Source organism: Leptodactylus fuscus, chromosome 3 (assembly GCF_031893055.1).
Source record: "Leptodactylus fuscus isolate aLepFus1 chromosome 3, aLepFus1.hap2, whole genome shotgun sequence".
Lineage (NCBI taxonomy): Eukaryota > Metazoa > Chordata > Amphibia > Anura > Leptodactylidae > Leptodactylus > Leptodactylus fuscus.
In genome coordinates this window covers 147,228,892-147,253,842 of record NC_134267.1, presented here as the reverse complement: position 1 = coordinate 147,253,842, position 24,951 = coordinate 147,228,892, and the positions used below count along the sequence as shown (strand labels likewise).

Below are 24,951 nucleotides of genomic sequence, written 5' to 3'. Positions count from 1 at the left end.
AACTGGCACTATATGGCAGTAGCAAGAAATGAGGGTATTTGTATTCCCAATATACTCTTTGAATTCCCAGTCAGACAATGGCACTGTATACCAGTAGTAAAAATTGTGGGTGCACGTAACCCCAATATATTCTTTGAATTCCCAGTCAGAAACTGGCACTATATGGCAGTAGCAAGAAATGAGGGTATTTGTATTCCCAATATACTCTTTGAATTCCCAGTCAGACAATGGCACTGTATACCAGTAGTAAAAATTGTGGGTGCACGTAACCCCAATATATTCTTTGAATTACCAGTCAGAAACTGGCACTATATGGCAGTAGCAAGAAATGAGGGTATTTATAACCCCAATATATTCTTTGAATTCCCAGTCAGACAATGGCACTGTATACCAGTAGTAAAAATTGTGGGTGCACGTAACCCCAATATATTCTTTGAATTACCAGTCAGAAACTGGCACTATATGGCAGTAGCAAGAAATGAGGGTATTTATAACCCCAATATATTCTTTGAATTCCCAGTCAGACAATGGCACTGTATACCAGTAGTAAAAATTGTGGGTGCACGTAACCCCAATATATTCTTTGAATTACCAGTCAGAAACTGGCACTATATGGCAGTAGCAAGAAATGAGGGTATTTATAACCCCAATATATTCTTTGAATTCCCAGTCAGACAATGGCACTGTATACCAGTAGTAAAAATTGTGGGTGCACGTAACCCCAATATATTCTTTGAATTACCAGTCAGAAACTGGCACTATATGGCAGTAGCAAGAAATGAGGGTATTTATAACCCCAATATATTCTTTGAATTCCCAGTCAGACAATGGCACTGTATACCAGTAGTAAAAATTGTGGGTGCACGTAACCCCAATATATTCTTTGAATTACCAGTCAGAAACTGGCACTATATGGCAGTAGCAAGAAATGAGGGTATTTATAACCCCAATATATTCTTTGAATTCCCAGTCAGACAATGGCACTGTATACCAGTAGTAAAAATTGTGGGTGCACGTAACCCCAATATATTCTTTGAATTACCAGTCAGAAACTGGCACTATATGGCAGTAGCAAGAAATGAGGGTATTTGTATTCCCAATATACTCTTTGAATTCCCAGTCAGACAATGGCACTGTATACCAGTAGTAAAAATTGTGGGTGCACGTAACCCCAATATATTCTTTGAATTACCAGTCAGAAACTGGCACTATATGGCAGTAGCAAGAAATGAGGGTATTTATAACCCCAATATATTCTTTGAATTCCCAGTCAGACAATGGCACTGTATACCAGTAGTAAAAATTGTGGGTGCACGTAACCCCAATATATTCTTTGAATTACCAGTCAGAAACTGGCACTATATGGCAGTAGCAAGAAATGAGGGTATTTATAACCCCAATATATTCTTTGAATTCCCAGTCAGACAATGGCACTGTATACCAGTAGTAAAAATTGTGGGTGCACGTAACCCCAATATATTCTTTGAATTACCAGTCAGAAACTGGCACTATATGGCAGTAGCAAGAAATGAGGGTATTTGTATTCCCAATATACTCTTTGAATTCCCAGTCAGACAATGGCACTGTATACCAGTAGTAAAAATTGTGGGTGCACGTAACCCCAATATATTCTTTGAATTCCCAGTCAGAAACTGGCACTATATGGCAGTAGCAAGAAATGAGGGTATTTGTATTCCCAATATACTCTTTGAATTCCCAGTCAGACAATGGCACTGTATACCAGTAGTAAAAATTGTGGGTGCACGTAACCCCAATATATTCTTTGAATTACCAGTCAGAAACTGGCACTATATGGCAGTAGCAAGAAATGAGGGTATTTATAACCCCAATATATTCTTTGAATTCCCAGTCAGACAATGGCACTGTATACCAGTAGTAAAAATTGTGGGTGCACGTAACCCCAATATATTCTTTGAATTACCAGTCAGAAACTGGCACTATATGGCAGTAGCAAGAAATGAGGGTATTTATAACCCCAATATATTCTTTGAATTCCCAGTCAGACAATGGCACTGTATACCAGTAGTAAAAATTGTGGGTGCACGTAACCCCAATATATTCTTTGAATTACCAGTCAGAAACTGGCACTATATGGCAGTAGCAAGAAATGAGGGTATTTATAACCCCAATATATTCTTTGAATTCCCAGTCAGACAATGGCACTGTATACCAGTAGTAAAAATTGTGGGTGCACGTAACCCCAATATATTCTTTGAATTACCAGTCAGAAACTGGCACTATATGGCAGTAGCAAGAAATGAGGGTATTTATAACCCCAATATATTCTTTGAATTCCCAGTCAGACAATGGCACTGTATACCAGTAGTAAAAATTGTGGGTGCACGTAACCCCAATATATTCTTTGAATTACCAGTCAGAAACTGGCACTATGTGGCAGTAGCAAGAAATGAGGGTATTTGTATTCCCAATATACTCTTTGAATTCCCAGTCAGACAATGGCACTGTATACCAGTAGTAAAAATTGTGGGTGCACGTAACCCCAATATATTCTTTGAATTACCAGTCAGAAACTGGCACTATATGGCAGTAGCAAGAAATGAGGGTATTTATAACCCCAATATATTCTTTGAATTCCCAGTCAGACAATGGCACTGTATACCAGTAGTAAAAATTGTGGGTGCACGTAACCCCAATATATTCTTTGAATTACCAGTCAGAAACTGGCACTATATGGCAGTAGCAAGAAATGAGGGTATTTATAACCCCAATATATTCTTTGAATTCCCAGTCAGACAATGGCACTGTATACCAGTAGTAAAAATTGTGGGTGCACGTAACCCCAATATATTCTTTGAATTACCAGTCAGAAACTGGCACTATATGGCAGTAGCAAGAAATGAGGGTATTTGTATTCCCAATATACTCTTTGAATTCCCAGTCAGACAATGGCACTGTATACCAGTAGTAAAAATTGTGGGTGCACGTAACCCCAATATATTCTTTGAATTCCCAGTCAGAAACTGGCACTATATGGCAGTAGCAAGAAATGAGGGTATTTGTATTCCCAATATACTCTTTGAATTCCCAGTCAGACAATGGCACTGTATACCAGTAGTAAAAATTGTGGGTGCACGTAACCCCAATATATTCTTTGAATTCCCAGTCAGAAACTGGCACTATATGGCAGTAGCAAGAAATGAGGGTATTTGTATTCCCAATATACTCTTTGAATTCCCAGTCAGACAATGGCACTGTATACCAGTAGTAAAAATTGTGGGTGCACGTAACCCCAATATATTCTTTGAATTACCAGTCAGAAACTGGCACTATATGGCAGTAGCAAGAAATGAGGGTATTTATAACCCCAATATATTCTTTGAATTCCCAGTCAGACAATGGCACTGTATACCAGTAGTAAAAATTGTGGGTGCACGTAACCCCAATATATTCTTTGAATTCCCAGTCAGACAATGGCACTGTATACCAGTAGTAAAAATTGTGGGTGCACGTAACCCCAATATATTCTTTGAATTCCCAGTCAGACACTGGCACTATATGGCAGTAGCAAGAAATGAGGGTATTTGTATTCCCAATATATTCTTTGAATTCCCAGTCAGACAATGGCACTGTATACCAGTAGTAAAAATTGTGGGTGTATATAGCCCCAATTCTATTGCTAGGGGACTTGCAGGGTATTTCTGGGGTGAAGGTGGGGGGGCACACCGTTGGAACGGGTATCGGGGTATATATCGGGTATACGGGAATACACTGACAGTGTATTCCATTCAGGATCCTGGGAAAGCTGGGTTGCGGCGATTGAGCCCGTCAGTGCCACGTTACACTGACAAGCTTCTCCCTGGAATTTAGCTCTTACAAGAGCTGTTGGTTGTCTTCTCCTTCCTATCCTAGCCTGTCCCTGCCTACCCAGAATCTAAGCCCTAGCTAGCTGGATGGAAACCTCCGTCCTCGGTGAATTGCAAGCTCAGAATGACGCGAAGCTGGGCGGCGCTGTTCTTTTAAATTAGAGGTCACATGTTTTCGGCAGCCAATGGGTTTTGCCTACTTTTTTCAACGTCACCGGTGTCGTAGTTCCTGTCCCACCTACCCTGCGCTGTTATTGGAGCAAAAAAGGCGCCAGGGAAGGTGGGAGGGGAATCGAGTAATGGCGCACTTTACCACGCGGTGTTCGATTCGATTCGAACATGCCGAACAGCCTAATATCCGATCGAACATGAGTTCGATAGAACACTGTTCGCTCATCTCTAATCACTATTCTTCCCTCAATTCCTATTTTTAAAATCTGATATGTCATTTTATGTGAGAATAGCTAACTCAAGTAATTCTGAATTTATTTTCTCATAACAAAATTAACTTTATGTTGGTGCTAAATTTCGGTCTTTGTTTTGTGTTTACTGAAGACACAGACCTGGAATCTGTTAAGGTTTCATGGTGCAATGGTAACCCCTTGGGGCCACGGAGGTAATAGAAGAAGCCTCTCCGATCTCCACTCACTTATAAGACTTGATCACTTCAGTATTGAAGCATCTAAGAGGTTAAAATGCCATTTAATGTTATCTCCAACTCCGACAGCTAAATAATAAAGGTGTAACTCAGAACATAGCTTCTCTGCCTGCTTCGTCTCAGTGCCATACCATTATGATGCTGAATATTTAGGATAAGGCCCCACGTAGCGAGCCACAATGAAAAAGCGCTGAGGAAAAAACCGCAGCGGAGACGCATCGTGGGAAATCCGCAGAGTTTTCCTCTTTTATTATACCTATATGGAAAACACTGCAGTGTCCTTTAACTGCTTCTACTAAAAGGTACTGTAAAATGCAGTATTTTTTTTCCGCGGAATTTACAACGCAGCCAAATTGTGGTTTTTATGCTACATGGGGTCCTGGTCTAAAGGAGTTATTCAGTCCTATTGTCGTACTTTTGACTCCACAGATCAGCTCCAGGTGTTATTTGCATACTAGGCACTGCTAACTTGCAGTATTTTTAGCTGTGAATGTTCTCTATACTGCAGTGGTGTTTCTTAACCAGTACCTCTTTAACTATATAATCTGCATGACTTAACAGCATACTGTTATTAGCAATCTGTGGTCAGTGAATTTAGTTTACCTGTGTTACTGATGATCATGCATTAAAATGGACATCAAATCAACAAAATGCAATTCTGGCAAAATACCTTCTGGCTAAGACCCCACATAGCACGCCGCAGCCGAAAAGCGATGTGGAAAAGTCTTTGATGAAAATACATCACGTTTTTTCCGCAGCACTATTCACAGAAAGTCAGTTTTTCTCTGTGGACTTTGGGCCTATATTATAGTGGTATGGAAAATACCAGCATTTCCATAGGTATAATTTTTATGCTGAAATATACAAAAATGCAAAAACAAAAAAGCATTTCTGGTGCGGATATATTTCTGCAATGTGTGGATGGGATCACCCAGAATCACATCCACTTTGCAGGTACTATAATACATAGCATTTTTCCGTGTTTCCACTGCGACCAAAAGACTGCATATTTGAATAGTGGGGCCCCGCCTTCCATCAATGTTCTTAATGGTTAAGCAAAAATAATAGAACAAGAACACAAGTAGACACATATGCATAATAAAATATCAGTACAATAAGGTGTCATCTGGCTACTATTTAAAGGGAAACTCTTCTTTAATGTTGGTTCCTCCATCTTACAATGTAAGTAAGATATTTTCCTATATAAGTAAAATGACCCCAGGTGTCCAAAAGACTACCACCTTTTTCTGCTTGGTTTTAGGTAATAAGATTAGAAAGTTTAAGTTATTATTTATGAATTATTTCGTTTCACAGGGAAAACTACACCGTTGAACACAATCTTCATCTATAATGAGACAGATGGGGAATCCTGGTACACCTACAACAATAACACATTTGTGCCGAAGTTTTATGATGAGCTGCTCTTGACCAGTAGCAGTGAAGCCATCCAGAAGGCAAATCAAACATGTCAAGGAAATGATGAGTGTATATTTGACATTCTGAGTACTGGAAATGATGCTTTAGGAATGGCCACACTTAACAGCATCAACTCAGCCAATGAGCAAGAGAGCGCAATGAGTAAGAAACATTCTTTACTCTCTTCTCTATGGTTTGTTATATATTTGCAGTAATACTATATATATGTATATATGTGTGTATATATATATATATATATATATATATATATATATATACTGTATCAGGAGAGGCTTATATAACTGTATCTATATAGCCTTCAGGAAAGAAGGGAATGGAGGACATCACTGAAACCTTAAATAAATAAGGTCCAGGAAGGGAGTATTTTAGTAAAAGAGACTCAATACAAGAATAAGGGGATACAATCTAAAATTAGTTGAGGCAAAGATCAGAATAAATGTCAGGAAATATTATTGCAATGAAATAATAGTTGAGACTTGGAACAAATTTCTTGTTGATGTAGTTGAGAAATCTACAGTGAATGTAAGCATGCCTGGGAGAAACACGTTGATATAAAATGGTAACAACATAAGGCCAGACTATTTGGACCATGTGGTCTTTTTCTGCCATCAGTCATCTGTGTTTCTGTGTTCCTATGTTCCACTCTAACAACAGTATAACAAGTATAGTAGTGGCAGGTTTGGCAAGGTGAAAATTCCATTCTGTTTGAACATTTTTACCAAGTACTTTTGCAAGTACTGTCATCTAAATCAGTGGTTCCCAAACTGTGGGTCGCAACTCCTTGGGTACCATCAGTGGTAGTTAGGCTGTGCAGCTCTGCATTGCAGTCTTGATATTGCAGCTGATGAAGCTGCCATATTGGTAGCAGAGCACTGCACAGTGTAAAAATAACACTTATACTCAACTTTCTTGGGCTTCCAGCTATGTTTCAATGTCTTCTCCAGGGCTCTTGTGATGTTACATTCCCTGCAGGTTATCAATGAAGCCTTTGATTGTTGAGCGATCTGGCGTCATAACACTGGGTTAATATATCATTGTTTCAACATGCCTCACATAACTGCTAAGGCTCATCACAGGCTTCAGCAGTGACCCCAGGGGCATGTGCAGGGGCTCAACTTCCATGAGGTAACCTGACTTGAAGGCCTGAAGTGGAACCTCATGGAAAAAACTGGGAGTGGCATTTTTTTAATTGGCCACTATTTATTGTGTTATTGCAAGAAATGGGTCATATACTGTGAGGGCCATAAAAAGCGGTGTCATATACTGTGGGGATAAAAAAAGGTAATCATATACTGTGTAGTGGGCTAAAAAAGGGGAGTCATATACTGTGTGGTAGGCCAGAAAAAGGAGATTATGTACCATATGGGGGCCAGAAAAAATGGGTTATATACTATGTGCAGGACCAGAAAATAGGGGTCATATACTTTGGGGTGGGCCAAAAAAAGGGGGTTGTATATTGTATGAAGGCCAAAAAACTGTGGATGCTATACTATGTGGGGGCCAAATAAGTGGATTTTTTGATCTGCCAATGGGGGCGTGTCCTAATTAGGGGAGCCCCATAGCATGACCAAAGATAGCTGGGTTGGGTATCTTTTTGGGGAGTGGTGCCTTACTATAGTTTGCCTCAGGCATCAGAGAGGTTAGTTTCACCCTGGGTATGTGGTGTCAAAAGAGGCCTGAAAAAGATGTTGGGTGACAGCAGGATGCTGTCAGACGCCGTGAGCATGCCCAGGAGAGGTGCGGCAACCTGAGTAGAAGTGTTTGTTATTTTTCCCCAGAGTACAATAATTCACTGAAATGAACCTGGGCGGTAACCCTAATAACTTTTAATTTAAACAAATCTTGTGGGGTTCACTCATCTCTACTAATGAAGAGTTGCAGCTGCTGGAGCCCTATACTGTGTGGTGCTACTATGGATCAGTGTTATGTAGTGTGGTCACCAGAGGGGGACCACTGGGGAGCATAATACTATGTGATGGGAGAATAGAATAAAAGGCAGAGTGCATTGCTAAAAGGCAGAATAAGGGGAATATTACAGTGGAATATGAGACAATACAGGTACTTTTATTTTTCAAATGCGGCTAAGTATGATAGAGGGGTCCCCTGTAAAATTCACATTCAAAAGTGTGCTACGTCTTCATAAAGTTCAGGAACCACTGCTCTAGATGAGCAACCAATACATTATGACCCAAATCTATACACTCAGCTATCTCTCTACAGATAACTTTCCTCCAAATGTTACTGGACCGACCACCATCAGCACCAAGCTTTTCGAGCCAATAACCGTTTATTACACAGCTTCTGATGATAACAATGACACCGTGATCTTCTCTCTGGAGACTGACTCCACTGACATCAATATAACAGGTAATATACGTAAAGCAGTCCTTATAATTCTCAGAATTATTAATTTAACAATAATAGATATAATATTCAGCTTATTAATGAGTCTATTGCGTCACTGAAATATAAAGCTCACCCTCTCATATATTTCTCTTGTAACTGTTCCTTTCCGAATCACAGCTGATGGAACATTGATATGGCTTCCCACCAGTTCAACACCTATTAACGTCACTTTAGCAGCTAATGATTCCAAAGTCACCACTGCTGTGAGCCTAACTCTGGTGCTCTGCAATTGTACCAACAATGGCAGCTGTCTCTATGATAGTGCAACCAGTATAGGAAATGAGACCACGACATTCAAGGCAAGTCATCATATTTATTAATATCCATCATATTTTACAATAGTGGAATACATATTAAATCACATGTTCAGTTGTATAAGAGCCATTCTCTGTCTTGTAATGCAGGTTGCTGGATGTAACTGCTCTGCTGCATGGACGGGAATGTTCTGTGAAGAGGATTTTAATGCTTGTGGAGAAAATAAATGTTTTGTTAACAGCAGTTGTATAGATTTAAAGGCCCCACAGACAGGATTCACGTGTGGTCCATGCCCTGCTAATCTAACTGGAGATGGAATATCTTGCACAGGTAGGTATACGCTTCACCTTATTTCTACTCTGCATAGAATTTCTTTTGTAATATAATTCAGCCATCATCATTTATGAGAGTAATAAAAAAAATTTAAGATCTCCAATATTTATATAGTTTTCTGAAGTATAGGTTCAGTTTTGCTAAGATTTACCACAAAATGTAACATATTACAAATGTGCACTCAGTAAATTACACTAAAACAAGCTTATAGCCTTTTTCTAAGGAGACAAGAATGGACAAAATGTTGACTCATTAGATGAATACTTTACTATACAAATGCCCTGCGGGTTAACATGCTTGCCCAGGAATACTTGCCCTATTCACTTGAATGAGAATGAGCTGCAATAACACATACAGCCCAATAATAAAAGAGTTGAGGTTTTTTTGAAAAACGGTTGACCCTACAAGATTGCATGCAACTGTAACTAGGGCTGTAGCTCAGTAGCTTAAATCAATTAGTAGTGCTAAAAAGAGAGTTTAGTCCAGCCTGGTTATTTTATTTCTGCTCATTTATTTAGTGCCATCATATTCCACGGCGCTTTACAGATATTGTCAAAACCACCCCAATTAGCGCTCTCATTCTAAATTCCTTTTCAATATGTCTTTGCAGTGTGGTAGGAAACCCACACAAACACTGGGAGAACATACAAACTCCTTTCAGATGTTGACCTTGTCTGGATATGAGGCTAGGACTCCAGCACTACTGACCGCTGAGCCACTGTGCTGGTGGTTATATAATGTTTGCATTACAGTGCTCACTAACAATGTATGGACTTCTTTCATTCTAATTATCTAATTTATTGATAATTTTTTTTTCTAGATATTAATGAATGTTTTCTTAATACATCAAATTGTCAGCAAATTTGTAACAATTATGTGGGTGGATACAGCTGCAGCTGCCTTTCTGGCTATGAAGTGGATAAAAACAACAGCTCTCTGTGTGTCGGTAATGTACTGTACTTCATTCTGTGCCTTCACATTGATTTACAAAGTTGTGAATACCTTCCCACTGCAACTAGTTTTGTTGTAACTGTAACTTCTGAGAGTCTGTTTAGGGCTTATTTTTTGCTGGAACAATTGTACTTGATAATGTTAACATTTAATATTTCATACTTTGCACTGGAAAGATAGGAAAAAAGACTGAATTGGGTCAAGTTAAAAACAAAACTATGCAGTGAGAATAACACATTCTGTTCAATGATCTCATCACAGTGATACCGGATTTATATTGTTTTTGTCATAATTGTTTTTGTTTTAATATATTTACAAAAATTGGAAACTTTGAATTGTAATTTTCTGACACCTGTAATTTTTTAAAATATTTGTGTATGGAGCTGTGTAAGGTCAGGACCTATGTGACAGAAATGCTGCGGTAAAAACTGCGGCATTTTTATAGTCACTGTATAGCGGATGGGATTCTAGCAAATCCTATCCCCACAGTGCAGAGAAATACATGGTACAATTTCCAAATTTTTGTAGATAAAATTGTAGTTTTAATTAACACCATATGGGGGAATATCTAACTTTTTGACCACCTTTTCATAACATTTTTTTTGAGAAGGCAAAATAGTGAAAAATATTGGTAATTTGTTATTTTGAATTCTTTTTCCTGCTATAGTGTTTACCATATGGGATAAATGTTTTTATATTCTGGGCATGTTTGGACATGGTGCATCCTAATGTGTTTTTATTTTTATATGTGATTTATCGAAAGCAAGGTGATTTTAATTTTTATGATTATTATTTTATATGTTTTAAAAACAATTTACATTTTTACTTTTATTTTTAGACCCCTAGAAAGTTTGGACCCATACAATATAATGCAATACTTATTATCAGTATACTGAATGACTCTTTCACTTCATATTAGAAGTACATTAATGACAGTAACCGATTGCTGTACTCTGAACGAGTTCCAGGGGGCCACAATTTCAAACACTATGGCACCACCACTCAATGCCTTGGTCGCCATTAACAGAAGCACAAAAAGAGGTTATTGGGGTGATTGGGGTGGTGATCCATTGCTGTTGAAGGCACCCAGGTTTGTCATTGGTGTAGGTCTATTACAGACTTCTGTAATCAACCTGTAATACAGCTCTATGGTTATTACAATACACTTCTACACATTAACATTGTCTGAAAATGCAGAGTTACAAACATGTAAAAATATTTCTCCAAAACAGTGAACAGAAAAAGAAAAAAGCCAAACCGTGTTTTTCCACAGTTTTGCCTCTCAAAGAAATGTGATTAAAAGTGATAAAAACATCACACATTCCTTAAAATGGTCTAAATAAATGTTCTGACCCCACAGAAATATACCTTTTGCAGCTCATTTGGAAATATAAAAAAGTTATGGGTGTCAGAATATGAAGATTCCAAGAAATTTTAAATTTTTTAAAGGGTGTCAAAACATAAAAACAATATCAATTTGTTATCATCATAATTGTAGAGGCCAACATAGTACAGGTAACTTGTCATTTTAGCCATAGAGTGTAGGATGTAAAAACAAAACTCATAAGAAAGAGGCACAAATGCCATTTTTCTTTAATTCCTCTCCATTCTGAAATTTTTTCCAACTTCTCAGTACATAGAATATTAAATGGTACCATTAAGTACAATTTGTCCCACAAAAAAACCCTCATATGGCTCCTGGAACAGAAAATATATAAAGTTTCTGGCTTTTGAAAGGAAGGGAATAAAAAATGAAAATTGAAAAAAGGCTGTGGCAGGAGGGGGTTAAAGGTAGTTCTGTTGAATGAGTAGTTTAACCAGAAATCACTATGTCACACAAATAAAATATCTGAAAGCATTAGTAATACTTCACTGAGAGAATCCTATAAAAAATGTTTTGTTATCTGCTTTTCTTCAGACATAGATGAGTGTCTCAATGATAACAACAACCAGTGTGCTGACAACAGCAACTGTACAAATCTTCTTGGAAATTATACCTGCGACTGTTTACCTGGATATGAAGGAAATCCATTTTTACTATGTGTTGGTAAGACCAATTGAAAAATGCTATTTTTTTACTGCATATACAATACATCATAAGTTCCATCATAGTAAAATATTTGTAATATTTTCATCAAAAAATTACATGTATTGGGGGGCCACACGGTGGCTCAGTGGTTAGCACTGCAGCCTTGCAGCGCTGGAGTCCTGGTGTTCAAATCCCGCCATGGGCAAAAAAACATCTGCAAGGAGTTTGTATGTTCTCCCCGTGTTTGCATGGATTTCCATCCCATATTCCAAAAAAAAAAGACATACTGATAGGGAAAAATGTACATTGTGAGCTCTATGTGGGGCTCACAATCTACATTAAAAAAAAAAAAATTACATGTATTGTGAAAACAAAAAAGAAATACTCCATCAGCACTGCCCATAAACAACCCTCACTATGAAGCGTACAGTTTTACTGTCCAGAGGGCACCAAGAAAATAGAAGGTTATCATCTAAGGCGCTTGCGGTGCACAGTTGAGTCAGCAGAAGTATGAAATGAAGCCAAGCCAAAACATACAATTAGTCAGTGGCAAACCATAAACCCCTTCATAGACTCCCAATAAAGTACAGATTCTGTATGAACATTAGCATCTTACACTGATCAATGGCAATTTTGAATGGATTCATGGTTTCTCAAGGCTTATACAAAACAACCATAAGCCATTGGGAGACACTAATGGATTAGATTCTAATTAAAGACCTAATTAAAATTGAGTTTTTGGTGAATTGTGACTACGATTAAACTGTTTAATTCAGTAGACTATGAATTATCATCAGTCAAAAATAGTTTCTTAGCAAAGTACTTATCTCTCTGTCCTATAGATAAATTGGTTAAATTCACATATATTCTTGACCTTTATAGTTGGGAGTTTTTCACTGTGATGAACCCAATCATGGCAAAATATTATCATCTTCTAGAATTTAGCAAATATACCCACATGTATAAGAAAAAGCACTGTGTTCCAACATGCTTCACATGAAAGGGACATAGGTGGTTTCTCATTTTTCTTTAAACAGGAATCCTATATGTCCCCTAAACAGAAAAGTTCATTTAGTCAAGTATAATGTTCATTTTACATCATAATGTGTTTTCTTTTATCACTTGCTCTATTTATCTTCTTATATTTCTATAATACATAAACCATATTCCACTAATGCTAATGATTTCTCCTACAGATATCAATGAATGTGCGAGCAACACAACCAGCTGTCCTGAGCAGTCAGTCTGCATAAATACTAATGGATCATATATATGTCAGTGTCTAAATGGATATGGTGGAGTAAACTGTTCAGGTAAGGTATATGAGATATATAAAGAAATCTGCCATATCATTGAAATTCCTGAGTGTGACTGCCCACCCACTGTACTATATCTGTGTACTGAAATATGTGGCTGATATCCTCCCAGAAAAATCATAGAATTAGATAGTCTCCTATTTTTTCCCCTCCAAATGTGATGATAATATTAGACTATATTTACATCCGTTGGAGACTACATCACACAGTCCACCTGAAAATTGTTGAAGGAAAAAGTTCTGTATGGAGGGCTCTGCTGGTCTGACAGCCAATGGGCCCCTTTATAGTCAATTAGGCCCGTCGGACTTTGTTTGCTTATCTGTTGTTGTGGTCCTTCAACATAGCAGAACAATGATTAGGCAATGCTAAAGCGAACCTAGTGTTAACAAAACTTTTTTGGACATTCCTCCTTTTAAATGATGAGGAATTGTTGACAGGGGTAACTAGTGCTGAGACGCCTCCCCCCCCCCCCCAAAGCGATAAGCTGTAATCTGTTGGGAGTGCTGCAACATGTGGAAAGTTTCTTTACAGCACCATCACAGGGCCATTTAAGGATTGCTTAGTCTTGGATGGCTGATTATGAAGGGTTCCCTCCAAAGCAGGAGGGTCTTTCATAGAGGGATCCTGACCATTAACCCAGAATTACCTAACACAGTATTTAAAATAATCTTTCTAAACCAGACACCAAAACGTCAACGTTTTGGAGTCAGTTTAGAACTTCTCCCTATATGGCAAACTTTTTGCTCAATTATTGCTTCCTTACCTAACGAATATCGTCCTATAGTTTGAGAGATGTTTACATAACATTATTATTATTATTATTATTATTATTATTATTATTATTATTCTATTAAATTATGTTGGAAGAAAACATTAAGATGTGACAACATCTTAGTTATTTCATGAGGATAGTTGTTATAACTAAAGTATAAAGTCCGCGCAGCTGTTATGGCGTTTACTAACTGAGTTTTCTACCTCATACTGCAGATATAGATGAATGTCTGAATACTACTTTATGCCCTTTGCATTCAAACTGTACCAACATACCTGGTTCTTATGAATGTGAATGTCAGGAAGGATATGCTGGTGCAAACTGCACAGACATTGATGAGTGTTTAACAACAAACAACTGCAGTCTTTGGGCATACTGTACCAACACTGAAGGCTCCTACAACTGTATATGCAGAAATGGTTACACTGGTAATGGAAATATTTGCGTGGGTGAGTATATCCAAGTATTAGCACTGTTCTTACTTTACATAATAGAAACCTATGCTTGCACATGTATGGATTTACAGCTTTACATTTGGGTGCTCTCTGCTACTCTTCGACTGAGGGCCCATGATACAAAAATGCAGTGTTTTCACCGCTGGTAGAAAACACTGTGTTTTACATAATCTGCAAAGTGGCTGGCTAATCCCATCCACACATTGCAGAGAAAAGTCAGCAGCGGAAATGCTGTGATTTAACAAACATGAGCTGTTTTGCAAATCGCATCATGTCAATTACGCCTATGGAAATATATATATATATATATATATATATATATATATATATATATATATATATATATTTATTTATTAGAAGTAGAGGAAAACTCTGTGGACTTTCTGTGAAAATTCTGCAGAAAAAGCGCAATTTGTTTCTTCCACAGTATTTTCAGCAGCGTTCTTTTTCAACATTTCGTTGTGTGGGGCCTTACTCTTCATGATTAAATCTTTTTCCAATCGCATACCTCCATCAGGCTTCTAAATCTTATCTACTGTATCTGGCAATAATTTCATTTTGTTTATACAAATTTGCAGATATCGATGAGTGTTCAGTAAATGCTTCTATTTGCGGGCAAAAGGCAACCTGTAACAACACAATTGGCAGCTATGAATGCTCTTGTGATGCAGGATTCATCTCTGTAAATGGAACTTGTGTGGGTATGTAGAGTCTAATGGGTATAGTAATGTCATGCATTCTATTTATATTTCAATAAAGTTCTATACCACAACTTAAATGGGTTATCCAGGTTTTTTAAAAAAAATTCTGACCATGATCATGTAATGTACAGTTCATGGTCATGTGATGTACACTCCATGGTCATGTGATGAGCACACAGGTGCACAGCTCGTTACCAGGCAAATGTCTGATTACTGTGCTGTGACTATAACACCTTTGTGTACATCATATGACCACGGACCGTCCAGTACTGTCTAAGATGAAACCCAAGGCAGATGAAGCCCAAGTGAAAACTGCAGTTCCCAGAGCTCTGATGGTGCGCTCCAGTATTTAGTATAGTCAACTTACAATAATGTATTATTATTATAAATAATGATAAGATACAGTGGAGTAACATACAGTATATATACAGTATATTTTTATGTGCTTGTAGGCTGAGCATTTTTGGATACAGGGATACCAAATTTGCATGCGTTTTACATTATTTATTTTTATATCTGATCTAAGGAACGGCATGATTTTAATTTTTATTATTTTTAATATTTTTTTTTAACTTATTTTAAAAACTTTTATTTTAGGCTCCATAGGGATCTTGAACCCCAAGTAGCCTGATCACAAATATAATACACATCAATGCTAATGCATTGCAATGCATTGTAAAATCTTATTACTTTTTTTATAGGCTTCCTAGGGCAGCCTGTAATAGAAATGATATCATGACAAGTCCGGGAGTCTTAAATAGGCTCCCAACTGTTATGGTATGACTGCCCCTGGATCTTTTTCTGGAGGAAGGCAATCCTCCCCAAAATGGCTTAACCCATGCGTTGCTGTTAAGATGGATACTTTGTCACCTTTGACTGATGCATCAGAAGGGTTAATGCCTACAGTCCTTAATGCCTATAATACAGCAGAGACCCAGTTGTTATAGCAATTTAAAGACCCAAAGTCACCAGTAGTATTACGACAGATGGTGGATCTTTAAATATGCCATAGCACGGTGTTAATTCACCATTTATGTACGGTATGTCTAGAAAGGAAACTCACAGATATTCCCACATTTATAAATAAGTCATTTGTAACTTGTCAATTGTGATGGAGGTTAACAAAAAATATGTACATAATTTCTTCCAGATTATGTAGAATGTGAGAATCCAGCGTATTGCACAGGACCAGGAAGAATCTGTATAAACACCATTGGCAGCTTTCAATGTGATTGCCAATCAGGTTACAAAGGAGTCAATGACAGCTGTATTGGTAAGAACATCTAATAGGATCCAAAGTCAAAATATACCAAATTGCACAGACTCCATAAAATGGAGCCAGACTGAATGGAAAAAATGTAATATGCAATAATGTATCATGTGGATAATGTTTCATTGAGTGCATTATATATATATATATATATATATATATATATATATATATATATATAAAACCTCATAATAATGACTGTGTATGTACACATTACTGTACTCTGCTCAGTATTTTGCATTAGCAAGGCAGTAGTAAGAAAAGAATTTAAAGAGAGAAACTGTTGGACTGAGACAAAATTCACTTTAGGAGCCCACTGTATACTTCAGTAAAACTATTACTTGACTACTTATTTACAACTTTCAAAAACTGAGTGGACACATATTTTTTTCAGTATTTGTTGCCTAGTCCTTTTCTCAGACTATCTCTGACTTAGGGGTACTTGTCAGTACCTCTGTGACCTGGGAATATGGGCTCACGCAGCCGCAGGCCTCAGGTAGAAGCAGAAGCTGCAAGATGATTGGAACCCCTTCAGGGTTTGGGGGGGGGGGGGGGGGAGAGAATACTGATCAGCCTTTTATCTCAGCCCCCTGATTCATCTACATGATAATGAGCTGGGGAGGTTGATATTGAACTACAACCCGCCCTAGCTGAAAGCAGTGAGTGTGAATTCACATAATGGAAAGATTTGCACCATGTCTGTGTTTTGGACCCATACCTGATAAATGACTTTCTGAGCCTTTCCTTTGTTTGAACCTGCCACTGAGGGTGCTATGCTGGATAGAGATGGTAGTATAGAAGGGTGAGTTGGGATGCCATTCAAAATTTTGAATTTCCTAAGGGTCTTCTTTTGAAGACTGATTTCCCATCATTCCTTTGGTCATCCGACAACTGAACATGCTTCATTAATAAGTTTGTTGATCTTATTCACAACTCTAGATTTTGCATTCTTTCTCCACACCATGACCCTGTAGAATAGGGCTCCTGTGATCACAGACTGATAGAAAGTATCAGGAAGGACCACACAGACTTTAAATGCTTTTGACTGCATCAGTAAGAACAATCTGCTGGTGACTTTCTTGACCATCTTGACCATGTTAAGACTCCAGACTCCAAGTTTATTATCAATATGTAGATCTAGATATCTGTAGAGAGCTGACTGATTCCATTACTTGCCCTTCCATAATGATTGGGGAGACTTGCGAAGGGGTTTGGTCAAACTCAATAATCAACTCCTTGGTTTTACCTACATTGAGTATGAGGCCATTTTTACTACTCAATAGTCTGACTAGTTAAGATAAGATAAAATAATTCTTTAATAGTGGACATTTCAGTGGGGGCCTATTAGTGAAGTAGTTATTGATCAACTTCGCTAGTGGTCCCACTGTGGCCTTAAAGGGGCTCTATCAGCAAAATTTTGCTGTATTAGCCCCACATATGCGTCAATAGCCTTTAAAAAGGCTATTCAGGCACCGCTAGTCTTCTTTTAAACCTCCCTATCGTTTTAAAATAAAACTTTAAAAACATAGATGTAAATCATACCTTTGCCTGCCCGCTGCGCGGTGATTCACGATCTGACGTCTTCTTCTGGCGCGCCTTCCTCTTCTTTCTTCTTCTTTCGGTGACGCCCTCCGGTCCCGGCTTCATCGTCATCTTCTTCCGGTGGTTCAAATCCGATTGTTTGAAATCTGGCATGTGCACAGTAGTGCTCCCTCCGGAGCTACTGCACACTCTCCGGTGCCATTTTTCTTAATGGCAGTGCGCACACGCCGGATTTCAACCAATCGGATTTGAACCGCCGAAACAAGATGACGTTGAAGCCAGGACCGGAGGGCGTCGCCGAAAGAAGAAAGAAGAGAAAGGCGTGCCAGAAGATGATGTCGGATTGTGCACGACCGCCCAACATGCACGCAAAGGTATGATTTACATATATGTTTTTAAAGTTTTATTTTAAAACGATGGGGAGGTTTAAAATAGGATTAGCGGTGCCTGAATAGCCTTTTTAAAGGCTATTCACGTATATGTGGGGCTCATACAGCATAATTTTGCTGATAGAGCCCCTTTAATGTTGCTGAAAGTAAATCGGACCAGATGATGTTAAAGGTACTACTGAGGTCGAAGAATGTGATTCTAATAAATAAAGTTTGAGGCGCATGTATAAATAGACTTAATAAAGTGGTTCAACCGACCATCTAAGGCTGAAGTCACACATTTCAAAAGAGCATCATTTTTGACACTGCGCTTTACAATAAATTAGGGCATAAGGGCAGAAAGTCTGTGGAAATGCAATGAAAAATGCTGTGGAGAAAAAACAAGATGCATACGTTTTTTTCCACAGTTTTTTTTTTTTTTTAAGTTGTGTTTGTTGCGTTGGACCTTAGCCTAAAGGAAGGAATAGAAAGACTACAAAGAACTTACATATTTGCATATTTTTCCTCAGAGAAATACAACAGCACTATATAATATGATATGTAACGCATTTATCTAAAACATAATGCATAATCATAGTACATAATCTTTGTTAAAAATCTGCCATTATGTTATGCCTACAGCGCCTATGCAGATTTTCATGTTTCCATGGTAACAAACTAGAAGCAAACCCTTTCTAGTATAATATATATATATATATATATATATATATATATATATATATATATATAGTTGGAATATAGGATGGTTGGATTTATTTATTTATGTTGCTAAGGTCTATTTACACATTTGTTTTAGTTATTATTTCATATACAATTAATCAATACAAAAATATTTACAAACATCTACATAGCCTTTATGGGTATATTCAGATGCAGCAGATTTTTTGTTGAGATGTCCCCAACTGTTTCATTTGACAAAGCTTATGGATATACAGGACAGACAGTGTTATTCAGATGAGTAAAATTAATTTTCAATTGCAGAAGTTTCTGCAACACATCTGATACATGTGAATATATTATACCATAATATAGCAACCATCTATGCATATAAATGTTGTACTAGTGGGATAGAGGGAATAATATACTTGGTGCATACATTATTATTTGCTATCATTGACAACATAGGGAAGTGATATCAGTCACCAGTTTAATAACAGCAAAATATTATGTGATTTATTTTGTCAGATATTAATGAGTGCCTGGATCCTCAGTTGAATAACTGCTCAAGATATGCCGTCTGTTCTAATGTGGCCGGATCTTTTTACTGCAACTGTGAAGCAAACTACACAGGAGATGGTATCAACTGTACAGGTAATCTAAAATATATATTTAAATTTATTTAATGTTCTAAAAAATCATTGATGTAATATAAATTTATAGTATATGGACTTTTATACAAGTTTAGAAACAATGATTTACCCTAAGCCATGAGAATGTAATGTTTTTTTTAATCTCATTTATATCTTTTTTTTTATAGTTGTGGATGAGTGCAAGTTAAATACAACATATTGTGAACAGAATTGCATTAGTTTCCTGGGCGGACACACTTGCACTTGCAACACTGGCTACAAAGTGAATGGACAGGACAGCTCTAAGTGTGATGGTAAACTGGCACTTAAATGGTCACTAACAATTTAACAAATTTGAATAAATCAGTAGTGAATAAGAGACTTTGAACTATATCTGGGAAAAATACTTCCTTCTCAACTATCAGGCTTTTTACCTGCGTAGCCTTCCTTCTCACCTAAAATGACATTCACGCTGAAATTTCTGCTTCCTACGTCTCGATAGCGGAAGATAGCCATTTTAGGAGGGAGGAATGTGCAGAAGTTAAGTAAAAGAAGAAATATAAGCACAGGCAGAGACTGGGGCTAAATTTTATCTCACCATAAGTGCTTTACTCACATCAATCCTGTTCAACAATTCTCTACAATGTCATATACAATTGTACTGATGTTTTTAGTAGCAAATGCTCCTGTACTTTTGGCAATGTAGTGTTCAGGAGGTAATATAACAACTATTCTCCACCCACCAGCTCAGGAAAAACTGAAAACTAGAGATAGTGCCTGCCTGCATGTTCGTAGCTGTCATCCACCAGAGAATCAGAGCAATAGACATTAAATGACAGATGCAGATGGAGCCTCCTCCCTTGGGTGTCTGTAGGCATTCACCCCAATTAAAAAAAAACGTGACACAAGTTTTTGTTTGTCATATTTTTTTATTTTTCTCATAGAAGGAAAGTTGTGCATGTAGGGTTTTTTCCTCAGTTACAAAACTAAACTAACATGATGGAAGACAATGTCCGTCATGTTGTTTATATTAGAGTTAAGGGAACAGACACAGATGAATGTGGCTCCGCGTCCATTACTCTGCTATAGTTAACGTCCGTTGCTCTCATCGTATGAAAGATTAACAACAGTAGTGTAAACATAGTGGTGCATTCACACTACGGATACGCTGACTGATTCTGAACGTTAAAACACGTTCAAGAATCAGCGCGTATAAAGCAGATCCCATTCATTTCAATGGGAGCCGGCATACGAGCGCTCCCCATTGAAATGAATGGGCTGCTTTTTCCTCTATGGGCCCCTTCACACGGCGTAAGCTCTCGGCTCATTCTGAGCCGTGCATGTGAGCCCTTATAAACACTCCCATTCACTTCAATGGGAGCGCTTGTAGAGAAAAAAGCAGCCCATTCATTTCAAAGGGGAGCGCTCATATGCCGGCTCCCATTGAAATGAATGGGATCTGCTTTATACGCAAACGTTCATATACATACACTGTACTGTGGATGTATGCTGTTTGTTGAAAGCTTTATGTATCATTGCTTTTAGGTAATACTTTATATGGCTAAATTTGTACTGCATGCTGAATCTATATATTAAGGAATTTGTTGTGTTTTTTTTTTTAGCAATCAATACCACAACTGAAGTCCCATCGACAATTCCAAATAATAATGGAACAACAACATTTGCAAGAGATTCCACAGTTTATCTGACCATGAACACTACTCTTTTCACAAACACTAGCACTGTCATTCCTGTCAATAATGCAACAGTTCCCAATACAAGTCCAGACAAAACTCCACCAATTTTCACTACAAGTGCAACAATGGCTGAGAATGACACGGCCGTCATCACTGCAGTTCCTGTCACTAACACAAGCACCTTCACTCTTGTTACAAATTCAACTACTCATGCTACAAGCTTGTCATTACCTGAAAATGAGACTAAAACCCCAGTTCCCTATACAAACATCAGCACTACTTCTATTGTTTCAGATTCAACTATTTCCACTACAAGTTTAAAAGTGTCTGACAATCAGACCGCTATCACCTCTCCCATTACTAACATTAGCACTGTTGGCCCTTTTACAAATTTTACAATTCCCCCTTCAAGTCCAATTATGTCTGACAATCAGACCGCTAGAACCTCTCCCATTTCTAACATTAGCACTGTTGGCCCTATTACACATTCTACAATTCCCCCTTCAAGTCCAACTATGTCTGACAATCAGACCGCTAGAACCTCTCCCATTTCTAACATTAGCACTGTTGGTCCTGTTACACATCCTACAATTTTCACAAGCCCAACTATGTTTGACAATCAGACCGCTATAACCTCTCCCATTTCTAACATTAGCACTGTTGGCCCTATTACACATTCTACAATTCCCCCTTCAAGTCCAACTATGTCTGACAATCAGACCGCTATAACCTCTCCCTTTTCTAACATTAGTACTATTGGTCCTGTTACACATTCTACAATTCCCCCTTCAAGTCCAACTGTGTCTGACAATCAGACCGCTATAACCTCTCCCTTTACTAACATTAGCACTGTTGGCCCTATTACACATTCTACAATTCCCCCTTCAAGTCCAACTATGTCTGACAATCAGACCGCTATAACCTCTCCCTTTACTAACATTAGTACTGTTGGTCCTGTTACACATCCTACAATTTTCACAAGCCCAACTATGTCTGACAATCAGACTGCTAGAACCTCTCCCATTTCTAACATTAGCACTGTTGGCCCTATTACACATTCTACAATTTCCCCTTCAAGTCCAACTATGTCTGACAATCAGACCGCTAGAACCTCTCCCATTTCTAACATTAGCACTGTTGGCCCTATTACACATTCTACAATTCCCCCTTCAAGTCCAACTATGTCTGACAATCAGACCGCTATAACCTCTCCCTTTTCTAACATTAGTACTATTGGTCCTGTTACACATTCTACAATTCCCCCTTCAAGTCCAACTGTGTCTGACAATCAGACCGCTATAACCTCTCCCTTTACTAACATTAGCACTGTTGGCCCTATTACACATTCTACAATTCCCCCTTCAAGTCCAACTATGTCTGACAATCAGACCGCTATAACCTCTCCCTTTACTAACATTAGTACTGTTGGTCCTGTTACACATCCTACAATTTTCACAAGCCCAACTATGTCTGACAATCAGACCGCTATAACCTCTCCCATTTCTAACATTAGCACTGTTGGCCCTATTACACATTCTACAATTTCCCCTTCAAGTCCAACTATGTCTGACAATCAGACCGCTAGAACCTCTCCCATTTCTAACATTAGCACTGTTGGTCCTGTTACACATCCTACAATTTTCACAAGCCCAACTATGTCTGACAATCAGACCGCTATAACCTCTCCCATTTCTAACATTAGCACTGTTGGCCCTATTACACATTCTACAATTCCCCCTTCAAGTCCAACTATGTCTGACAATCAGACCGCTATAACCTCTCCCTTTTCTAACATTAGTACTATTGGTCCTGTTACACATTCTACAATTCCCCCTTCAAGTCCAACTGTGTCTGACAATCAGACCGCTATAACCTCTCCCTTTACTAACATTAGCACTGTTGGCCCTATTACACATTCTACAATTCCCCCTTCAAGTCCAACTATGTCTGACAATCAGACTGCTAGAACCTCTCCCATTTCTAACATTAGCACTGTTGGCCCTATTACATATTCTACAATTCCCTCTTCAAGTCCAACTATGTTTGACAATCAGACCGCTAGAACCTCTCCCATTTCTAACATTAGCACTGTTGGCCCTATTACATATTCTACAATTCCTTCTTCAAGTCCAACTATGTTTGACAATCAGACCGCTAGAACCTCTCCCATTTCTAACATTAGCACTGTTGGCCCTATTACATATTCTACAATTCCTTCTTCAAGTCCAACTATGTTTGACAATCAGACCGCTAGAACCTCTCCCATTTCTAACATTAGCACTGTTGGCCCTATTACACATTCTACAATTCCCCCTTCAATTCCAACTATGTTTGACAATCAGACCGCTAGAACCTCTCCCATTTCTAACATTAGCACTGTTGGCCCTATTACATATTCTACAATTCCTTCTTCAAGTCCAACTATGTTTGACAATCAGACCGCTAGAACCTCTCCCATTTCTAACATTAGCACTGTTGGCCCTATTACATATTCTACAATTCCTTCTTCAAGTCCAACTATGTTTGACAATCAGACCGCTAGAACCTCTCCCATTTCTAACATTAGCACTGTTGGCCCTATTACACATTCTACAATTCCCCCTTCAATTCCAACTATGTCTGACAATCAGACCGCTAGAACCTCTCCCATTTCTAACATTAGCACTGTTGGCCCTATTACATATTCTACAATTCCCTCTTCAAGTCCAACTATGTTTGACAATCAGACCGCTAGAACCTCTCCCATTTCTAACATTAGCACTGTTGGCCCTATTACATATTCTACAATTCCTTCTTCAAGTCCAACTATGTTTGACAATCAGACCGCTAGAACCTCTCCCATTTCTAACATTAGCACTGTTGGCCCTATTACACATTCTACAATTCCCCCTTCAATTCCAACTATGTCTGACAATCAGACCACTATAACCTCTCCCGTCACTAACATTAGCACTGTTGGTCCTGTTACACCTTCTACAATTCCCACTTCAAGTCCAACTGTACCTAACAACCAGACATCAGTCACCTCTCATCAGAGTACAGCGGTAACTGAAAACCATTCTACTATTACCACTCCTGTGCCTGTTACATTAACTAGAACAACAACTACAATTACCACAAAATCAACATCTACCTCTACAATTTCATCGAGTACAAGTTCCACCTCAGCTCTACCATCAAGCACCACTAAAAGTGTCACTGCTGGTAAGTATATAACAAATAAAAGATATATGGGAAGAATATGCAAATCTGACTTCCATGATGTAATTAGGATGTCAGTGCCTCAAGTATGCACACCAATAGAGGGCGCTCACTGAGAATGTGCAAGTCTATCTTCCATGATGTAATTAGGAAGACAGAGTCTCAGTCAAACACACATATAGAGGGCGCTCCCTTTAACATCATGCCGACCTTCTCAGAGGCCTTATGAGTTTTCTTCTGGTGCCGCTGCTCATCCATCCAAACTCCAAGATAGCTCCTGTCAAGTTATATTGCAGTTCCCTGCATAGCAGGTGGCCAGAAGCATTCTTAGGGTAAGTTCACACTGAATTTTTTGGTCATGATTTTAAGGCCATATCCGCCTCAAAATCTTGACCAAAAAGGCAG

The 24,951-nt window shown here is 38.2% G+C and overlaps 1 protein-coding gene across 1 annotated transcript in view; it reads left to right on the top strand.

The window, feature by feature from the left end:
- The window catches only part of LOC142196904 (uncharacterized), a 143,891-nt gene that overhangs the window by 36,698 nt on the left and 82,242 nt on the right, over positions 1 to 24,951 (top strand). The window contains 13 exon segments of the mRNA XM_075266885.1: positions 5,818 to 6,081; positions 8,161 to 8,307; positions 8,464 to 8,645; positions 8,751 to 8,931; positions 9,755 to 9,880; positions 11,804 to 11,932; positions 13,111 to 13,227; positions 14,218 to 14,451; positions 15,036 to 15,158; positions 16,309 to 16,431; positions 19,545 to 19,670; positions 19,837 to 19,962; positions 21,271 to 24,549. Coding sequence (XP_075122986.1) covers positions 5,818 to 6,081; positions 8,161 to 8,307; positions 8,464 to 8,645; positions 8,751 to 8,931; positions 9,755 to 9,880; positions 11,804 to 11,932; positions 13,111 to 13,227; positions 14,218 to 14,451; positions 15,036 to 15,158; positions 16,309 to 16,431; positions 19,545 to 19,670; positions 19,837 to 19,962; positions 21,271 to 24,549 — 5,157 coding nt within the window.